This window comes from Siphateles boraxobius, unplaced genomic scaffold (assembly GCF_051911475.1).
Source record: "Siphateles boraxobius isolate OS27281-9 unplaced genomic scaffold, OSU_SipBor_1 164, whole genome shotgun sequence".
Taxonomy (NCBI): Eukaryota; Metazoa; Chordata; class Actinopteri; order Cypriniformes; family Leuciscidae; genus Siphateles; species Siphateles boraxobius.
In genome coordinates this window covers 129,954-149,758 of record NW_027508771.1, presented here as the reverse complement: position 1 = coordinate 149,758, position 19,805 = coordinate 129,954, and the positions used below count along the sequence as shown (strand labels likewise).

Here is a 19,805-nt window from a genome sequence, read left to right as displayed (position 1 = left end):
ACGCATCAGAAAACACTGATCACAGATCAGGCATTAGAACGTACATGATACATGGAGCAGTCTGTCATCTGCTCAATGCTCATTAGGGCAACCCTTCACGTGATGGAACTGATCTAAATATAGCGCTTTAATCAATACTTTTCATGATTTGTTCATCTCGATAGCTAAATAGTAAAAACTCTGTAAAAGTATTAGAGAGATTTCCAAATGTAATCCTGGCTATTTCATATGCAAACATGTCAGACAATCACAGCAGTGGGCGTTTACACTGAAGTCTCACAGCAGACACTCTCCTTCAAACAGAGCGTTCAAAAAACCTTGGAAAAATGCCTTTTATTTCTAAATGATTACAATTTTTTAGATAAAAATCATACTAACATTGTAAGGGCACCCCAGGAAACATAAAATAATAAAATAATCCACTTCATGACCCATATAAAGAGGGAAAAAAAACATAGAAATAAAAGCTTAAAGTAACCTAACTGCATAACTTTGCACATAACTAGGTATGTGGCTGTGTTCAGAATTAACTAATCATAAAGCTCATGTGAAATAGTTCACACTTGTCTTGAATTGTCTTCAAATAAATCATCTCAGGTTACAACTGGTTCCCTGAGAGAGGAAATGAGACACTGCGTCTTGGATTAGAACGCCATCAACGTAACGGTGTGACTGACACGCCAATTTTATTTAATTTTCAATTTTATTTAATTATTTCATTTTGTCTGGACCTCCGCTGGGAAGGAAATATAGAGACCGGACCGATTAGAACTTTAATTGAATACCCCTGCCCTAAGCCACCATCTTCCAAAAATAGATGATGATACCCAAGCTTCTATGCTCTAACTACAAGGGATGTTTTGGGGCCTCACTTGCAGGCTAGGCGTTAACCTTATGAGGGCCCAAGAACAAAGCTCTAAGGAATAAATGGCCAAGCAATGTCAGCTGTTCTTTTGCCTTGGCACAGCCCTTAAGAGAGTATCCATCAAAGGGATAATATTTTCAACTACGACTTTGGATATTAGCACTACTTCCAGGGGAAGAATGCATCGAAGGGATGCAAATATGACAGTGGCAAAATATAGTTGCAATGGTTGCTTTTATATTAAAGCTTCAGAGGAGCACGCTTTGATAATATCTGCCTCTACTCTGCCCACCTATGAGCCCACGATAGCACTGGGCCTGAACCGTAAAGGAGAGCTCCCTCACAGTGGCTCACAACAGCGAGTGCATTCAAACCCCCTAAAGAGCTGAACACGCTCGCTCTGTTTGCAAGGCGGGAGCCATCCCAGAGTATGCAACACCAAGAAAGAGATAGCTCTTAAGCAGCTCTTCAACGGGGGTATCCTTGCACATCGCTATTGCAAATTCCTCCATTACCTCGACACCTTAATGTGAAAATCTAGGAAGAACAAGGCTCATAAACACTTATATCTGGGGCAGCGGAAGAAGCAGATTATTATTAACACCTGCCTCAACTCTTTCTGCATATAATCTCTCAGAACTAGACACGCCATATTATCAAATCCTAGAGCGGCACTTCTCACGGCGTATGAGTTACAATGAATACAATCAGCTCCCTCGAGAGCTGAACGCGCTCCGTACATATATGCTAGGCTAGACCCTTATATTTGTAGACCCGGAGCACAGGGACTTTCCCCGATAATTCCACCACACTGCAAATGCTCCAAAAGTGCGACAAAATGACAATTAAGCCAGCAGCCACTGATCTATGTAAATAACTAGATTGCTCATTGTGTTCTAAACTGTAAGCGGGCAGTGAAGCCACCAGAAGTTCGAGTGGCCATTTTACGATTCCCTACCGAACATATATCTGGGATTATTAACAGAAATTGATTAGAATTTACATTAAATATTACAAAACATACAATCCCAATTACTAAATTGCACTATATTATATTTAAAAGGTTTACCATGCATAATTTTGCTCAGGGCGACAGTATACTGTAACTGCTTGGAAACAAACCTTCATGTCTTTAAATCCACACGCAGTCAGCATAATTTCTCTGAATAAGTTGTGTATGGAGGTAGTTTTGTTTCTTTATTATTCAATCAAAAAAAATATTTTCTATTAAAAAAACCTTCACTTCAATAAAAGAAAAACTTTTTAATCAAAGAAAAAAAGTATTTGAATCCAAAAATATATTTGAGATTCAAAAAAATACATTACACTGCTTTTCTTTTATTGAAAATGTTTTCTTTGATAAAAATCCGTTTTGTTTTGTTTAAAGCAACCTTTTTAATTGAAGTAACAATGTTTTTTGATTGCACCATATAATAGGAAGGACATTTGTGTCTTTATCATTCAATCAAAAAAGAAGTTGCTTCAAACAAACAAACAACAGAATCAATAAAAAGTCACTTCAATGAAAAGATAAACATTTTCAAAAATAGAAAATCGTTTTTGAATGCAAATAAAATATTTGAGACTCCAAAAATTGCATTTGAACACTTTTTTTTTAATTGAAAATGTTCTCTTTGATTGAAGTAATCTTTTTTGTGCTTGGGCCATACATGGGTAGGACATTTGTGTCTTAATCATTCAATTCCAAAAAAGTTGTTTCAATCAAAAAAAATATTTACAATCAAAGAAAAAACTGTTCAAATGCAAAAAACAATTACCCCGTGAATAAAAAAAGTATTGAAGAGAATGTGTTTTTTCGTTGTTTTTGTTTTTTTTATTTGAAGTGAATTTTTTTTTGAAGTTCAAACTGTTTTTATTGAATCTTTTTTTTTTTAAGTGAAAAAAGTTTTGAAGTTCAAATTTTTTTGATTGAATCATTTTGACACAAACGTTCCGCAGTGGGCGGGTGCTTCTCTATTGGTCAGACATGTTTGATTGACAAGTGTCTACACCAACGACATCTTTCTGACAAAGCAGTCATGTTCGCCACTCGCCAGCAAGCTTTTTGCCAGCAAGTGGAGGGAGTGGAACTTCACGTTGAGGAATATTTGTGATGGTGTTAGGTTAGATATCTAAATATATTCAGGATAGCAAAGTGCGCGAACGGCTAGTTGATAACGTTCGCCGATGCCCCCCCCCCCCCACCACAGCAGCTTGCTATGTGCTAGTGCTGTGTTATGTTCTACTAAGTAACGTCATTAGTGCTCAAAGAACAGACAAATGCCCACATCTACTGTTTAGTAGATGCTTTTATTTTGAGAGCGGGATATAGGCTGCTATGCTGTTGTTACGTCAAGCTGCACATCACTTGGTTTTAGGGTGCTAGGTGCAAGATTGACTATAAACCAAAATTACAAATAATTGGAACACTCATTTGATCATCAGTTCACTACCCCCTATACTTGGCCGCTGCAAGGCTCACAGAGATAGATCTGTAGCTTCAGGAAAATGAACTTCACGGCTGCTCCCTTCACTTGCTGGCAAAAAGCTTGCTGGCGAGTGGCGAACATGACTTCTTTGTCAGAAAGATGTCGTTGGTGTAGACACTTGTCAATCAAACATGTCTGACCAATAGAGAAGCACCCGCCCACTGCGTAACGTTTGTGTCGAAATGATTCCATCAAAAAAATGTGAACTTCAAAACTTTTTGCACTTCAAAAAAAAAGTGATTCAAACGAAAAAATCTGAACTTCAAAACTTTTTTCACTTAAAAAAAATTATTCAATCAAAACAATTTGAACTTCTAAATTTTTTTCACTTCAAATAATAAATAAAAAAAACAACGAAAAAACACATTCTCTTCAATACTTTTTTTATTCACGGGGTAATTTTTTTTTTTGCATTACAGTTTTTTCTTTGATTGAAAATATTTTTTTTGAATGAAACAACTTTTTTGGAATTGAATGATTAAGACACAAATGTCCTACCCATGTATGGCCCAAGCACAAAAAAGATTACTTCAATCAAAGAGAACATTTTCAATAAAAAAAAAAGTGTTCAAATGCAATTTTTGGAGTCTCAAATATTTTATTTGCATTCAAAAACGATTTTCTATATTTGAAAATCTTTATCTTTTCATTGAAGTGACTTTTTTATTGATTCTGTTGTTTGTTTGTTTGAAGCAACTTTTTTGATTGAATGATAAAGACACAAATGTCCTACCTATTATATGGTCCAATCAAAAAACAATGTCAGTTCAATTAAAAAGGTTGCATTAAACAAAACAAAACGGACTTCTATCAAAGAAAACATTTTCAATCAAAGAAAAGCAGTGTTCAAATGTATTTTTTTGAGTCTCAAATATATTTTTGGATTCAAATACTTTTTTTCTTTGATTGAAAGTTTTTTTTAATTGAAAATATTTTTTTTGATTGAATAATAAAGAAACAAAACTACCTCCATAGTTGTGAAGAGTGTATATTATTTCCTGAAGTCTTTTGTTGACCAATATGCACTTCAGACTGCAAGTGTTATTAATATTGTTGAGCTAATTATTAATTTAACCAATGTTTAAGTCATTATCTTTAATGCTTTAAGTCATTATCTTTAATGCTTCGAAATACATGTCAACAAAAACACTGTTAAATCATTTAGTTACTGTATACATACTACATAGTATACAACACTATAATACTGTTTACATAATAACATATCCCCAGTGAATAACTGTAAATGGCGAATTAAGTTGTATACACATGCCTTACAAAGCATAAATCTGTATTCAGATTTCTGAAGAACCATTGTTAAGAACTGTTTGTCAGCTGATCTGAGCTTTAAGGAAGAATAACATAACTTTTAATAAGCAGGGGAAATTCCTGACAAATAACCATTTCAATGGTTGCAAACTTTTATGATTGAAAATCAATATCAGATATCCCACCTATCAATCCACCAGAATACCAAATGGAGGTCTGTGCACCTAAGTGGAAAGAGATAGAGCAGGTTTTGAGAAAGGCAAGGGCTTCATCATCTCCAGGGCCTAATGGAGTTCTGTACAGAGCGTACAAGAGTGCTTCAGGAGTTCTACGAATTCTGTGGAAATTGATAAAAGTGGCATGGGAAAAGCAGATTGTACCTAGAGCATGGCGACGAGCAGGTGTAGTCTTTATACCTAAAGAAAAAGATGCTACAAGCATCAGTCAGTTTCGTCCTATTTCACTATTAAACGTCGAAGGTAAGATTTTCTTCAGCATTATTGCGCAGAGATTGTCAACCTACCTATTAAAGAATGGCTTCATTGACACTTCAGTTCAAAAAGCGAGCATTCCAGGGTTCTCAGGATGCTTAGAACACATCAATGTTATCTGGCAATGAATTCAATCAGCTAAAAAGGAGAGGAAGGAGCTCCATGTGACATTCCTGGATTTGGCTAATGCATATGGTTCAGTGCCATATGAGCTTCTGTGGGCAGCATTTGATTTTTTTAGAGTACCAATGTCAATAACAAATTTAGTGAAAGCCTATTTTGGAGATTTGCAATTTAGTTTCTCAACTCCAAAATTCAGCACCGCATGGCAATGCTTAGAGGTTGGAATAATGGCAGGATGCACAATTTCTCCACTGGCTTTTACCATGGCAATGGAAGTAATCATTAGGGCATCAAGATGGGTAGTAGGAGGAGAGCGCTTGGCTTCTGGGATGCGACTACCACCAATCAGAACATACATGGATGACATGACAACCATGACTACAACAGTAGTCTGCACTAATCGGTTATTGGGGAAGTTAACAGATAATATCGAATGGGCACAAATGCAATTTAAGCCCTCTAAATCAACGAGCATCTCAATAGTTAAAAGAAAGGTAGTAGATAAAACATTCTTCATTAATGGTGAGGGAATACCAACAGTTTCTGAGAAGCCAGTGAAGAGTCTTGGGAGATGGTACGATGGGGATCTAAAGGACACAGTTCGAGTGGGAGAAGTTAGACGACAAGCAGTGGAAGCGTTGAAGAGCATAAGCAGCTGTGCTTTACCAGGCAAACTAAAACTCTGGTGCTTTCAGTTTGGTCTACTGCCAAGGTTGCTGTGGCCACTGACTGTGTACAAGGTTTCTTTGACAACAGTGGATAAGCTGGAAGCGTTAATAAGTTCATACATCAGGAAATGGTTGGGAGTTCCACGCTGCCTCAGCAGAGTGGGAATTTATAGTAAAGGAGTATTGCAGCCCATTGACTACCAGCCAATCAGAGCATACATGGATGACATGACAACCATGACTACAACAGTAGCCTGCACTAATCGGTTATTGGGGAAGTTAACAGATAATATCGAATGGGCACAAATGCAATTTAAGCCCTCTAAATCATGGAGCATCTCGATAGTTAAAAGAGAGGTAGTAGATAAAACATTCTTCATTAATGGTGAGGGAATACCAACAGTTTCTGAGAAGCCAGTGAAGAGTCTTGGGAGATGGTACGATGGGGATCTAAAGGACACAGTTCGAGTGGGAGAAGTTAGACGACAAGCAGTGGAAGCGTTGAAGAGCATAAGCAGCTGTGCTTTACCAGGCAAACTAAAACTCTGGTGCTTTCAGTTTGGTCTACTGCCAAGGTTGCTGTGGCCACTGACTGTGTACAAGGTTTCTTTGACAACAGTGGATAAGCTGGAAGCGTTAATAAGTTCATACATCAGGAAATGGTTGGGAGTTCCACGCTGCCTCAGCAGAGTGGGAATTTATAGTAAAGGAGTATTGCAGCCCATTGACTACCAGCCAATCAGAGCATACATGGATGACATGACAACCATGACTACAACAGTAGCCTGCACTAATCGGTTATTGGGGAAGTTAACAGATAATATCGAATGGGCACAAATGCAATTTAAGCCCTCTAAATCATGGAGCATCTCGATAGTTAAAAGAGAGGTAGTAGATAAAACATTTTTCATTAATGGTGAGGCAATACCAACAGTTTCTGAGAAGCCAGTGAAGAGTCTTGGGAGATGGTACGATGGGGATCTAAAGGACACAGTTGGAGTGGGAGAAGTTAGAGGACAAGCAGTGGAAGGGTTGAAGAGCATAAACAGCTGTGCTCTACCAGGCAAACTAAAACTCTGGTGCTTTCAGTTTGGTCTACTGCCAAGGTTGCTGTGGCCACTGACTGTGTACGAGGTTTCTTTCACAACAGTGGATAAGCTGGAAGCGTTCAATAAGTTCATACATCAGGAAATGGTTGGGAGTTCCACGCTGCCTCAGCAGAGTGGGACTTTATAGTAAAGGAGTATTGCAGCTGACAGTCTCAGTGCCAAGGTCAGACTGGAAATGACTTTAGCAGAGTCTTGCGACAAATGTGTAAGGGAGGCAGCCCCTGTGGTAAAAACTGGTAGAAAGTGTTCAGCAAAGAAATCTGTAGTAGAGGCAAAGGCTGACCTTCAAATTGGGGATATCGTGGGACAGGTACAGCATGGAAGAGGGGGTTTTGGGCTCAGTTTAGCTCCTTCTAAATGGCACAAGGCAGGCCCAGCTCAAAGGAGGAAGCTGGTAGTCAATGAGGTGCGAAAGCAGGAGGAGAGGATGAGATGTATAAAGGCCATTTCCCAGGCCAAGCAGGGAGAGTGGATGAGATGGGAGAGTGTGGAACAACGCAAAATGGGCTGGCAAGAACTTTTGTCAATGGAAGAGAGTAGTATCAGTTTCCTTATTAGGTCAACATATGATGTTCTCCCATCACCGCAGAACCTAAACCTCTGGGTAGGAGAGGATCCCTCTTGTCCTTTGTGTTCATCACCTGCCACATTAAGGCACATTTTGACAGGATGTAAGGTGGCTCTTAGCCAAGGTTGGTTTACTTGGTGCCATGACCAAGTATTGCAATGTTTGGCATTAGAATTGGAAGGCAAGCGTAGTATGAACAATACGTTGCCGCCTTTTCTAGCAAAAAATTACACGCAGAAGACAATATTCCTCCGCCCAGGAGAGCAACCACCAAGAAAAGGTGCTAACACCAATTCTCGCCCAGGACAACTGGAAGCTGCTAGGGACTGGAAGATGCTGGCTGATCTTGATCAACGGCTTATTTTTCCACCTGAGATTGCCACCACTAACCAACGACCAGATATTGTTTTGTGGTCTGGATCAGCACGCATTGTTCAACTGATAGAGTTAACAGTGCCATGGGAGGATGCAGTAGATGAGGCATATGAGAGGAAGAAACTGCGGTATGCTCATCTGGCCACTGAAGCAGAACAGCGAGGATGGAGAGTCCAGGTTTATCCAGTGGAAGTGGGTTGTCGAGGTTTTGTGGCACACTCTACAACCCGGTTCCTCAGAGACGTCGGATTCAGTGGCCAAGAGTTGCATCGCACAGTAAAGAACTTATCTGAAGCAGCAGAAAGGAGCAGCAACTGGCTGTGGTTGACACGGAAAGATTCTAGCTGGCTGTGTACAGGCCGCCATGCTACGGTTTCGTAGAATTCTTGTAAACTTGAAGAGTCTGTTGGTTTATTTGTATAGGTTGTATAGTATTTACAGTCGTTACGTTCCTGTTTATATTGCGTGAATGACGGGTGGTTGGGCAGATATTGTGTTTTGCGGTAGGTGGTATGCCATACGGAACCGTTGCCACTGAAACTGCATATTAACGCACCAGTGGGGCTCGACAGCCTTAGTCAAACGGGTTGGCGCGTATGGTTGGGTTGCGGAGAAATTGTGAGATTGTGGTTAGGTCTCAGCAGCAGGAGGGATGTAGAGGTCAGTAAGCTGGGCTGAGTTGAGTGGGGGACGGAGGGGGGTGACTCTGGGACTCCAGAGTCACTGTCGAGCCCTCTTGAGGTGTCGTGGGCTAGTCGACGAAACACTGAGGACGGAAGGTGCCCACTTGAAGTCCTTAGAGATGTCCCCTACTCAGCTCAATCCAGACGGTTGTCATGGGGGGACCGCACTGTGGTTGCAGCCGTTGTGTGTGCTGACGCGTGTTAACACTAGACAGATGGAGATTTACATCACCATATGGAAAGAAGCGTAAATGGATGGAGAAGCATAGGTTACTGTAAAGCTATGTCTTAGTTGGTGCTTATCTTGGCGAAGGCCGAGTACAAATCAGCATGACGTTTTAACATCTACTCTCGTGTAATGGAAATCATTAACATCAATGAATGAAAATTATTAAATCTTTAACCCCTTAAACCAACATCTCAACAGCTCCTGGTCCCTGCATGCTGGATATGTAAACATTGTAAACATTGTTCAACATTTTTCCTTTTGTGTTTTATGAAAAAAAAGTTATACAAGTTTGGGAAAAAATATATAACAGTGAATAAATGGTATATATACATACATACATATATATACACACACATATATATATATATATAGTACTGTATAAAACTTTACCACTACTTTACCAAAACTTTGGTATTCTTTACCAAAAATTCTGTGCAAACATCTGACTGGATCATTACAAATGAAGGAAAAAATTATATTTTACAACATTAAATTATATTTCCTACTAGCACAGGTCAGTAAAAAATAAAGGTTTTTTTACATTTTTTTAATAACAATAAAAAAAGTTGCTCTCAAATTTCATCAAAAATATATTACTTTGTGTTCTGAAGATGAACGAAGGTCTTACGGGTTTGGAACGACATGAGTAATTAAAGGACAATTCCGGCCAAAAATGAACCTACGGCTAAATAACACATGGGTACCGAGTCGACCGTTCTCTGGGATGCGTTTTCATGATAACCGAATGTACCAAGTTTTAATGTTAGTTTAAGTTTAACCACAGATTAGCTTATAACGCTAGTGTATGGGAGTCATTGAATAAGTAAAAATAAAAATCGCTAGTTAATACCACTAACAAGGCTCAAAATAGCCCCACACTAACACGGTAGCATAATGAGGGTCTCTACCTGAAAACCGAAGGATTGAGAACTTTGTAAGTGTACAGACAGAAGAAGATACTTTATAAAGACAGTACACTTCGCGTATATAAGCAGGAGCCATCTTTGGAAAACAGTCTCGACCAGTCGGACCACGAACACCATGCTACGTGAGCTGAACTGTGACTATCGACCAGTACGTAGCACGGCCATTTTTATTTTTACTTATTCAGGGCTCGACATTAAGCCTTTTCATGTGCTTGTCCTTCGGACAAGTACATTTGTCATTCACTTGTCCGAGTAAAAAGTAGCTTGTCCGGATTTTTTTTTTCTTTGTGTGTTATTTTATTCTGAAGCAATATTCTCATCAGTGTTCAATCAGCTTTGATATTTAAATCGGCATATTGTAATATCTGCACCTTTAAAGGGCATCTCCTCCCCCTATCTTATTAAATGTATGCAGGCCCGGATTGGCCATCTGGCAATTCTGGCACATGCCAGAAGGGCCGGTGTTATTTTCTATTGTTTTGGGCCGAGCTGACCACGTTGCTCTCCTTGATCATTTCAAATTCAATTCACCGCTACTTTTTCCCATGCTTTTTCCCTCTTCCTCGCTATGTTCCTCGCGCTCGCGCCCGCGCCGCTGCTACCGTCTTCTTCTTCTTCTTCTTCTTCTTCTTCTTCTTCGATAGTAGCCTAAGCTACTGTCTGTATACTGCCACCTGCCTTACTGGAGGTCTAGCAACCCAAGTGCAAGCCGCCACTTCACAGACACCGATAGTTGCGTGTTCTGAGTTAACACAATCAGAGTGTAAAAATACGGGATATTTTACGGGAAAATACTTAAACGGGAAGACAGCGGGAAAAGAGCTAAAATACGTGAGAAACCCGGAAAAAACTAGATGGGCCGGCCCATATTTATAGGGGGGTTTCTCCCCCTAGCTACTGGCAAGTGATATGGCAGGACGTGCATGCGGAAGTGATAGGCAGAGGCCCTCCCCTCTGCCCAAAGTAATATGCTCCACGTCAAGAGTACGCAACCAAAAGCGGGGAAAGAGTAAAATAAATTTTGCTAGTATGTCAGTGGCCGATCATTGAAAGAGTAGTGGAGAAGAGCGCGCTGATGCAACGGCTGCTGATTTAATAAGGTAGGTCATGCTTCTTTTTATCATATATATTCTATTGTGGTTTGGTCATGGTGCTTTTTCTTTATTAAGCAGTTGTGTTGTGTGCGTCGTGCCGCCGTGCCATGCTCGTGTGTGTGCGTGTGTTTTTGGCTGCTGTGCCATACTCGTGTGTGCGTGTGTTTTTGGCCGTTGTTCCATGCTAGTGTGTGCTGTGAATGTGTATGGACTAAAGTCTATGCGCCTCAGTCTTATATCATGACGTATGCCTACAGTGTTAAAGTCATTGCTGCTTTGTATGGTGTGTCTCAGTGGGAAAAAATTTCAGATTCTGGGGACGTTTTTTTTAACGTCATCAATTAGTTGGGCCGGTGAAAACCACCAATGCCAGGGCCGAATTTTGGTCCCAGTCCGGCCCTGAATGTATGCTTCATATTTCATTTTAAATTCCTAAATTTGATCAATAAATTCAATTATTTAGAATAATAAGACACTATAGCTCTGTTACCCTAGGTATGGCTCATCAAATTAAACCATTTACACTGAAAAATTACAATTGCATAGAATCATGTTATGAAATTGATTTAAATATACAAATACATAACACTAAACCGCCAGTAGGTGGTGGCAGGCGACCGTCTTAATGAGTGAGTCATTGATTCATTCAATCAAACGATTCGTTCAAACGGCTGATTCATTCAAGTATGAGACAGATGTTTATGAATGGGTCATTGAATCTTTGACTCAACCGATTCGTTCAAAATGCTGAATCATTCAGTGATGAAAACAGGTTAAGTGTTCCTGTGAGATGTGCCGTGGTTCTGCTGTGATTTTTGTTTGGAACTATTTTCGCTGCTGAAACAGAACAAAAACATGCAATATTGCATCTAAAATGTAAGTGACTTAATTTTAACTGTTTATTGAACTGTTGTAGGAAATCAATGTCACATTTTCAGTCGTGATGGTATTCAGGAAAAATAATTGAGGTTGCTTAACATATGTTAAAAATATAAAACTCCACATTTAGATTTTTTATAGGCAGTATGTTGTTAACTGAGTGTGTGTGTGTGCTACGCTCATTTGCTGTGTGTGCTGTGTGTGTGCTACGCAGATTTCTCCTCGAGAGGCTGCGCGAGCGTCAACAGCGCAACCTTACCGTCAGTAATAGCCTACATTATCCACAATCGATCGCAACTTACAATAAATGTAATAAAATCAGAATCATTCTCTCGGTTTAGTGATGCCCTAGTTATTTGTTTATTTTTGTTATTGATGTTCTATTCAGGCTACTTGTCCGGTCGGGCAAGTAAAATTCTCTTTTACTTGTCCCTTCAAAAAATACACTTGTCCCGGACAAGCGGACAAGCGTTAATGTCGAGCCCTGACTTATTCAATGCCCCATACACTAGCGTTATAAGCTAATCTGTGGTTAAACTAAAACTAACGTTAAAACTGGGTATATTCGATTATTATGAAAACGTATCCCAGAGAACGGTCGACTCGGTACCCATGTGTTATTTAGCCATAGGTTCATTTTTGACCGGAATTGTCCTTTAATAACAGAATAATAGAAATCTTTTTGCGTGAACTAAGCCATTAACACATTTTGGAACTACATAATTAAGCTTTAAAGCAATGGTGTCAGGCAATTGACTCACCAATCACGTAAAACATGAGGTCCCTTATCAGAAAGCACAGGGCAATGGTACAGCCAAATATCAGAGCTCCTGCTGAGAAGTGAGACATAAACATTTTTATATAATTCACATCCTCATGAAATCATTAACAACACCTGCTTTTTATTTTCTCTCAATTTTAACAAACAGGACATTTATTTTAGAACAAATCACAGAAGGAAAACATGATAAAGGTTGATGGGTATTGTCAGTCACCATAGACAAAGAGTTAATGTGATCAACAGGAATTTCTTAAAAAATAAATTAAAAAATAAATTAAAAAAATCATGATTTTCGTGATTTGGAGGCTGATCATGGTTTTATGAGGGATTAAGTTTATAAAATATGATTAAAACAGCAAGTGATAAGTTTCAGATTAGAGTTTATGCAATAGAAGTTGTGGTTGCGTCTTCACCTTTCACGCACAAGTAGGTGTGTTCTGTGCATCATCTTTTTTGTTTTGTGTTTTGTGTTTTGTGAATGATTGTGGTTTGACAGCATTTTCACTCGCTGTCAGGGAAGTGAGGCAGATCGATTTTTACGACATTCTATGAGATTGTCTGGGTATTAGTTCTGAGTGATAGGTCAATTGAACACATGCTTTACTGATGTTGCTAATATTTCGGCTTTGTTTATAGTATTTCCTCTTTTATATATTTTGTTGAATGAATATTATGAACATACAATTGTTTTTTTATTCCCCGTTTCTCTCTCTCCGTCTCTTTACCATAAGCAGGACGTAATGGCTGCCACCTGACTCCAATGATTGGTAACCTGATGTGGTTGGAGGAGGAGAGGAAGCTGTGGGGATTTAAGCAGCCTGATTCCATAGACTTGGGTATGTGTGTGTGGAGGCTGCATCGTGTGGTACCAAATCTCAACCCCGAAGCTCTGTTGAATATTCTTTCTGATTATATTTGGTTGATTGATCCTCTTCAGTGTTATCGTGTGAACACTCTCGTGGTAATTGGTGCCTACGACAAGACTTTCTAGTTATGTTGTAAGATATTATTTACTAATAGTCATCTGTGTAAAGTATTCTTTATTGTTATTATTATGTTAAGTCTTTGGGGAAAGGATTGGTAGAGAGGTGGGTGTTTTGCTTTAATGTATTTGTTTTCACCTGTTTAAGTTAGTTAGGGAGTTAGAGTATTCAGTGTATTTTTCTTTTCTTTTCTTGTGGTGTCTAGTTAGTTTTCCCCGTAATAGTTAGAGGGTTTATGTTTGTTATTTTTCCATTACCCCCTCTTGAAGCCTTGAAATCCCCCCACACCCATAAGAATAAAACCGCTTGATTCTTCTTGAGTTTGTCTTGGGTTATTCTTGTTTAAGTATTGGGGTTGGGAGCTGAACCTGGCTGCCTCCACACATCACACCATTTTTGTTCCTTTTATTTTATTCTGTTACACGTTCCTTCAAACCCTAGACTAAATAGGAACGTAACACTCTGTTTTAAAACAAAAAACAAAACAAATAAACAAACATATAATTCTAGCTTCATTTATTCTTTTTTTTTTATTCTTTTTTTTAATCAACATTTGAATGTGGGTAAGTTTTATAAAATTAAAAAAAGCAACATTTTGAACAAAAAGCAGACATAATAGCATTTTTGTCAAAGACTAGGCTAAGTCCGGATCGAATTCATAACGATGATTCATAATTTATTTCTTCCATCAGCATCCCTAAAGCTTGCACAGTCCTATACCTTGTGCTGAGAAGACATTTCATTCGGTAGCGTTAGGCAATTTCGATCTATATACTGTTTAATGTTTGATGATCATGTGCATAAGCAATGCTTTTATAACTTGTTGTTAGCGTTGGGTCCGAGTCCACCTTTGTCGAGTCCGAGTCGAGTCCAAGTCCTTACCAATCAAGTCCGAGTCCAAATCCAAGTCCAAAGGGGGCCGAGTCGGACTTGAGTATTTGTGAAATTCAAACGATAAATACCATTTTGTGGTGCTTTAATGTGTAGCGCTTCAGTTCAAGCAGCACGTGAACAGATCATCTATTTTAGTTATAGCAGAAATTAAACATGAATGACATCAGAACTGCAAAAAGTTGTCAATACACACCATTTTTCAAGTTCAAATCCACTGACTGGTTTGGTTTGTTTGTCAGACAAAAATGGCGGATATCTGCATTATCATTGGTCATATAGCCTATCATTCAAACTCCGGCAAAAAGTCTTAACACTGAGCTCTTAAATTAATATTTTACCTTTACAAAAGGATAGCCATACTGTCCATCTTTCAGAATCTGCACGGTAATGCTCAAGAATGCAACACGATGCATTAAAGACAAGGGATAAACTTTTGCAGTAGGGGTAAAATCTTTGCGTATCAGAGGGAGCTGCCACTCGACCTGTCACTTAACCCGTCACCGCTAGGGGCCGCTGCCAATCGACCCGTTACCGTTATATGCGCCTGCCACTCGACCAGTCACCGTTATATGTGCCTGCCACTCGACCAGTCACCGTTATATGCGCCTGCCTCTCGACCAGTCACCGTTATATGCGCCTGCCACTCGACCAGTCACGGATATATGCGCCTGCCACTCGACCAGTAACCGTTATATACGCCTGCCACTCGACCAGTCACCGTTATATGCGCCTGCCACTCGACCAGTAACCGTTATATACGCCTGCCACTCGACCAGTCACCGTTATATGCGCTCCCACTCGACCAGTCACCGTTATAAGCCTGCCACTCGACCAGTTACGGATATATGCGCCTGCCTCACGAGCTTACACAATATGTAAGAAGTTTTTTTTTTAACCAAATGCAGCTCATATCACCTCTAGCCAGGGGGAGCCAGAACGGTACGCACAATAGGTCAGTATATTCACCATTAACCAAACGCCTTTCGCCTGCCTTACAGCTACCAGACACTCCTACTGATGCACATGATCAAATAGACAGGTATCCTGCGTTTCCTTCTGCTCTTATTTACCCAACCTATTTGCCACATCACCTTATATTTTATTCCGCCGTTTTAATGCGGAGCGCGAGTCTCGTGACAATATTTGTCATCTTATCTTATTCGCTTGTTTTGCCCGTAATTGAGAGCGTCTCGTGGCTCGTGTCGCACCAGCAACAAGATCTCTCACTGTTTTCATCTACCAGACACTCCGATCGATGCACATGTGCAAACAGACAGTGCAATCCTGCTCTTATTTATCTATTTGTCATCTTCTTATATTTGATTCCCTCTTTTTGTCCATAATGGAGCGCGCGTCACATCACCTATTAAGCCCCATTCACACCGCCAGCGACTTTGTCGCTGTATGTCGCTAGGCTCTGTACTGTGATGTCGCTTGTGGGCGTTCGTAGTGCTGTCGCTCTCATGTTATTGGTAGACTGCACGTCTGGCCATATCTATACAAAATACCATCACAAGTGATATATACCACTATACAATTTTAATTTGACTAGGAATTAGGCTAAAAAGAAACAGTATATGCTGTTGGGAGAGTGTTTTTATATTACCATAGCAGTGTTCAGTGGATTAAATAATTTACTAGATTAACGATCGATCAATCAACAAATTAAACCCACTCATACTGTCATAAATTACTAAAACGTCATACTGTCATAAATTACTAAAACGTCATTCGTATTTGACAAATAATAAATTTTCTTGTCCCTAATAGTCAAAACAATCCAGGGGAAACTGTAAAATGAACTGCAGCAGTACTAAACTTGCATCATAAAATTAGACTACTCGAACTATAAATGTATGAATTAAACTCACTGAGACTGTCGACAGTTTCTTTTCCATGCATCGTTTTATTATATCCATATATGTGGTTACAGTTAAATCATATTAAACAGTGTAATCATCCTCGAACTCTTCTGTCTTGCCTGCAATCGAGACGGTGACGTGAGCTCCACTGAAAAGGCTTCTTTCCTATTGGTTGTCGCTCGCGAAAATCGCTTCTCATTTGCATAAAGTTGAAATTTCTCAACTTTTGTCGCTTGTCTCTTGTCGCTTGACACGCCCACATTCTGTCGCCAACGGTCAATGTCGCTCGTGTTGCCGGATGTCGCCAGCGCTCCATTGAAATGAATGGGATCATGTCGCTTTGTCGCTGCGTGTCGCTGCCGGTGTGAACGGGGCTTTAGTGTTGCGCCAACCACAACCTAGCGTCACGCCTGTCTCAAAATCTCTCACTGTTTAAATCTACCAGACACTTCCGATTGATGCACATGTGCAAACAGACAGTAAAATACTGCTCTTATTTGCCATCTTATCTTACATTTTATTCCCTTTTTGTTCATACTGGAGTGCGCGTCACGTCACCTATAAGCGTCGCGCCAGCCACAACTTAGCGTGGCGCCTGCCTCATGATCTCTCACTGTTCACATGAACCAGACATTCCGATCGAAGTACATGTGCAAACAAACAGTAAAATACTGCTCTTATCTTGCCATCTTATCTTACATTTTATTCCCTCTTTTTGTTCATAATGGAGCGCGTCACGTCACCCAAGCGTCATGCCAGCCACAAGATCTCTCGCTGTTTTACTGCCTGATACCCCGATTGACAGCTGAAGGGAAAAGATTCCTCACTACATCAATTTCTTTGTTTTATAGGCCTAGGCTATTTTTATTTCATTTTATTTACAGAATATTGCAGAATATCAACATGTAATGAGGTCTTTGAATTTGCATCAGTGAGAACTGCAAAACAAAAAAAACTTGTTCAGGCAAAGAACAAAATTGTATTTTAATAATTAAAAAGAAATAATTTTTTTTAATAATCATCATTACTCGCCCCATGGGGTTTTACCAATCGGTTACTCTATCTGTGGCCGTTAAAAAACCAACACTGGTACGGCAAATCCAAAACAAATGGACTCATATACTGAATTTAGAGTGTGAAATTGACAGCATTTTAATGATTCATCTAAAATAATAAAATAAAAGAGAGTACACAGCAATATTTTGCACTTGCCAGTTGTTATTTTGCCAGTTTTTCACACAAACATCTTATGCGAAAGATGAATAATAAATTAAAATAGATAGGCCTATAGGCTATAAAACAAACAAATCGATGTAGCGAGGAATCTTCGTCTGCTTTTCCCTTCAGCATGTCATCGGAGTATCAGACAGTAAAAGTGAGAGATTGTGGCTGGCAAGAGATTCAAGCCTCGTTTCTCCAGCCTCGAGAGATTTGATAGATTTGATGCTCATGCGAGAGATTTGATGCTCGAGAGATTTGATGCTCATGCGCCTATAGGTGACGTGATGTGCGCTCCATTATGGACAAAAAGAGGGAATAAAATATAAGATGGCTAATTGCCTGATTGCACATGAGCATCAAATTGAGTGTCTGGTATATTTAAACGGTAAGAGATCTGACGCAGGTGCAACTGTTGTGGCTGACGCGACGCTTAATAGCTGTCAAGACTCGCGCTCCAGATTAAAACGGCGGAAAAAAATATAAAGTAAGGTGGCAAATTAGTAGGCTAAATAAGAGTAGAAGTAAATGCGGGATGCATGCCTAACTGTCTATTTGATCATATGCATCAGTCGGAGTGTCTGCTAGAAGCTGTAAGGCAGGTGAAAAGCATTTAGATAATGGTGAATATTGACCTTTTGTGCATGCCGTTCTTGCCCATTAGCTACAGGGGTTACGTGCTGCATTTTGTTTAAAAAACACCTTGTATATTGTGCAAAGTCCCGAGGCAGGCGCATATATCCGTGACGGGTCCTGAGACAGGCACATATACCTTGACTGCTCGAGTGGCAGGCGCATATAATGTTGACTGGTCGAGTGGCAAGCGCATATAACGGTGACGGGTACCGAGGCAGGCACATATAACGGTGACGGGTCGAGTGGCAGGTGCATATAACGGTGACTAGGGGTGTGACGAGATACTTATCTCACAAGACGAGACGAGACACGAGATTGGGTTCACGAGAACGAGACAAGATTTTTTTCAGATATCCTCAAAGAAAAAATTCATGACTGGAAAAATTGTCTGCAGGTGCATTTTGAAATGTTTTAACATTTAACTAATAATCTTCTAATGCAGGTCATTTTAGGTCTACTTAATGAGTATTAATTATCAAATGCATTGAAAGAAAACAATATGCAAGCATTGTAAAAGTTTTTTTACTGACTGGCATTTCTCCTGTATGATTTCACATGAGTCTCTTCAGACCTAACTGTACATTTATGAGCTTTCAGAACTTCTGATTGAGGCTGTGTGTGACCTCCTAACTGAATTTCCTTACACAAATTGAATATAGACATAAAAATAAAAATAAATAAGTTTTCTTTTAGTCTTGGTCTAACAAACAATAAGTGGAACAGCAACCATAATCAAAGTACTGTAGCGCACAGACTATTTATATAATTGTTGTGAAATTGCTGTTTTATTTTGCACCGGCAGTTATAGGGTTAATGCTGTTCGGATTTCGGAAAAGGCCGGTAGAGAAATGAGGCTGGTGCGTTTGTCTTTACAGTTGTTCTTGCGTTCCTGCGTTCCGATCAAAAGTTCAGAAACGGAGCCTACCTTGTCTGTTGTGAAGACGTTACAGTAGCTACTCTATAGCTACTCAATATTCAAAGTGCAAACAGAGACCGTAGCCAATTAATTAGTCCAGAGATGGGTATTGGGTGACTATTGTATGTGCAGCCTAATTTGCGCACATCAGGGAGCTCGTGTTTTACTTTCACTTTCAAATGCGTGATCGAGCGTACTCTGTGTATAAGATGCAGCGGTGCTAAGCGCACATTCTACAAGATAAGACATTTATCAGACGTTAAGGCTCTGTTGCGCAACGAATTTGACGATATCGCGAAACAGCTTTTCACTCTGCAAGGTGTATGTAATACAAGGTGTATGTAAACTAAACTTATGAATAAAGTGTAAATGTAACAAAAATCATAAGATTATTAGAGGCCAAAATGTTGCTATGGTTATCACATTCTAATGTTGCTATGGTTACTATGTCAATCATCGCAATTTCATGACTCACAGGAATATAATTTAGCTGATTCACTCCCACATTTAAATGCAGTTATCACTCCTTACACTTCACAGAGTGAACGTAACAACTCATCCTCTAGAAGCATGGAAAACAAAACTATTATTTAGATCAATAGCGCTCCCTTTAAGCTATCACTTACCGCGTTCTGCACTCTCACTAAAACTCTCGTCATAAACACTGAAGTTGTCCGCATCTGCACAGTGAATCTCTTATTTACTTTGCGTCTAGACTTTGTTGTTTATGAGGGGATTTGCAAAAGCGTA

At 39.5% G+C, this 19,805-nt stretch overlaps 1 protein-coding gene across 9 annotated transcripts in view; it reads right to left on the bottom strand.

Moving 5' to 3' along the window:
- LOC143740058 (apoptosis-resistant E3 ubiquitin protein ligase 1-like) overlaps positions 1-19,805 on the bottom strand; it is a 206,834-nt gene that overhangs the window by 150,846 nt on the left and 36,183 nt on the right. For 8 of the 9 annotated variants that reach the window (XM_077232132.1, XM_077232130.1, XM_077232138.1 and 5 more), the window contains one exon: positions 12,527-12,598. In XM_077232132.1, coding sequence (XP_077088247.1) covers positions 12,527-12,598 — 72 coding nt within the window. Of the gene's footprint in view, positions 1-12,526; positions 12,599-19,064; positions 19,322-19,805 lie in introns of those variants that run through there. The other variant, XM_077232139.1, reaches the window with a different exon arrangement.